The 2,006-nt window shown below is 38.7% G+C and overlaps 1 protein-coding gene across 1 annotated transcript; it reads left to right on the top strand.

Annotated features, from left to right (window-relative positions):
• Positions 1-286: 286 nt before the first annotated feature.
• LOC129329103 (neuropeptide Y receptor type 6-like) lies at positions 287-1,460 on the top strand. The gene is given in 2 exon segments (XM_054978531.1): positions 287-691; positions 694-1,460. Coding segments are annotated over 2 exon segments (1,116 nt in total). The 5' UTR covers positions 287-342.
• The last annotated feature ends 546 nt before the right edge of the window (positions 1,461-2,006 follow it).

A 2,006-nucleotide genomic window follows, 5' to 3' on the forward strand; every position in this document is an offset into this window, starting at 1 on the left:
TTAAGCATCATTTTATAATTTTTGAAAATCTATAGTTTGTAGCTTGCATTTCTCCTGTCAATAACCAGTTGTCATAAAAATAACAAATTCCAAAAAGTGCAATTCCAAAAACATAATATTCAAGTATTGGTATAAACGAGCTTCCCCCCCCCCACTTTTTATTTTCAGAATTCATCCATGATCTGACCTCCCCAAGACGCAGCTCTTAAAGAAGAATTTGATTTTTTTTAAGTACACCTGCTGCTGAGATACTCCCAAAAAATTTAAATAAATCAAAGGAGGTTTTAAAAAACAAAACCGGCTTTCAAGCTGCAATTATGTCTGTGATTTCAGAGTTGTTTCATGATTGGTAAAACTATTCAAGAGCCCAGCATGAATCTGACTATTGCAAACAGCAGTAAATCACAGTTTCAGCACTTTGAATCATGCCCATCGTCCTTTCCTGCAATATTCTTGCTCATCACAGCTTATGCTGTAGTGATACTGGTGGGGTTTTTTGGCAACCTGTGCCTGATCGTCATCATCATCAGAAAACAGAAAGAAAGCCAAAACGTTACCAGCATTTTGATTGCCAATCTCTCCTTATCTGACATCTTCATTTGCATCATGTGCATTCCTTTCACTGCTTCGTACACTTTGATGGACTATTGGATATTTGGAGAGGCAATGTGTAAAATAACTGGCTTTGTACAAATATGTCTGTTACTGCCTCTATATTTTCACTTATATTAATTGCTGTTGAGAGGTACCAGCTAATAGTGAACCCACGTGGCTGGAAGCCTAGCATTTCCCATGCATACTGGGGAATTGTGTTCATTTGGGGGTTCTCTCTGATAATATCAATTCCCTTTTTTGTGTTCCAGCAAGTTACTGATGAGCCCTTTAAAAACCTTTCTTCCCACACCAATGTCTATGTGAACAAAGTTGTCTGCATTGAAGTGTGGCCATCTGTTGAAGAGCGACGGGTCTTTACCACAACCATGTTGGTTTTCCAGTACTTCTTCCCACTAGGGTTCATTTTTGTCTGTTATCTCAGGATATTTGTGTGTCTTCAAAAGAGGCATGGTAAAGTAGATAAGATAAGGGAGAATGAGAGCAGGGTAAATGAGAGCAAAAGGATTAATATTATGCTCTTTTCTATTGTTGTGACCTTTGCAGCATGTTGGTTACCTTTGAATATATTTAACATGGTGTTTGATTGGAACCATGAGGCACTGATGAACTGCCACCATAATGTGCTCTTTATCTTGTGCCACTTGGTAGCCATGATGGCAATATGTATCAACCCAGTGTTTTATGGATTTCTAAACAAGAATTTTCAAAAGGATTTGGTGATTCTGCTTCACAACTTTAGATGCTTTGCCTCTCGAGAGTTATATGACAACATTGCCCTTTCAACTCTGAACACTGATGTGTCAAAGGGATCCCTGAAATTGAACAACATGCCTGCAAATATCTGAGACAGGCAAGTTTCCAACATTTACTTATCTGTTTAGCATATTTGCATTCTTCTTATTCATTACTCTTAAATAGAATTGTGGTAGCTTTAGTTGTGCAGTTTGAAGCCTAAAATATCTTACAAATGAATAAAACAAAATAATTGTTAATATTTATTTAGCCCAGCAACTTAAGGTCCTTGCAGGAGCTTCCTATGCTGCCAGACTAGCATATCAGTGTTCAACTGGACTAGTGAAATACTTAGCAGAGTTATACCATTCTATGCACATTGGGTAAGATTAAGACTCAATTGACAATGGCCACCAATTCCTGCTGCAGACCCTCCCTCATGTCATTCTCCAGGGTCCTCTGTCACCCAGGAGCAGCATTTTGAGGAGATCAGAGGGTTATAATAGGAGGAGGGAGACAGGAGAGTTCCATTCTGCCACTGGAAAATTTAGCATGGATCAAATCCATTGACTTCAATGGACTTAGAATGGTGCAACTTTGCTTAGAGTTGCACTAGAAGTGTGGGAGGTAGTACCCAGGAAGGAGGTACCATGTTTGTT

This window comes from Eublepharis macularius, chromosome 4 (assembly GCF_028583425.1).
Source record: "Eublepharis macularius isolate TG4126 chromosome 4, MPM_Emac_v1.0, whole genome shotgun sequence".
Classification (NCBI taxonomy): domain Eukaryota; kingdom Metazoa; phylum Chordata; class Lepidosauria; order Squamata; family Eublepharidae; genus Eublepharis; species Eublepharis macularius.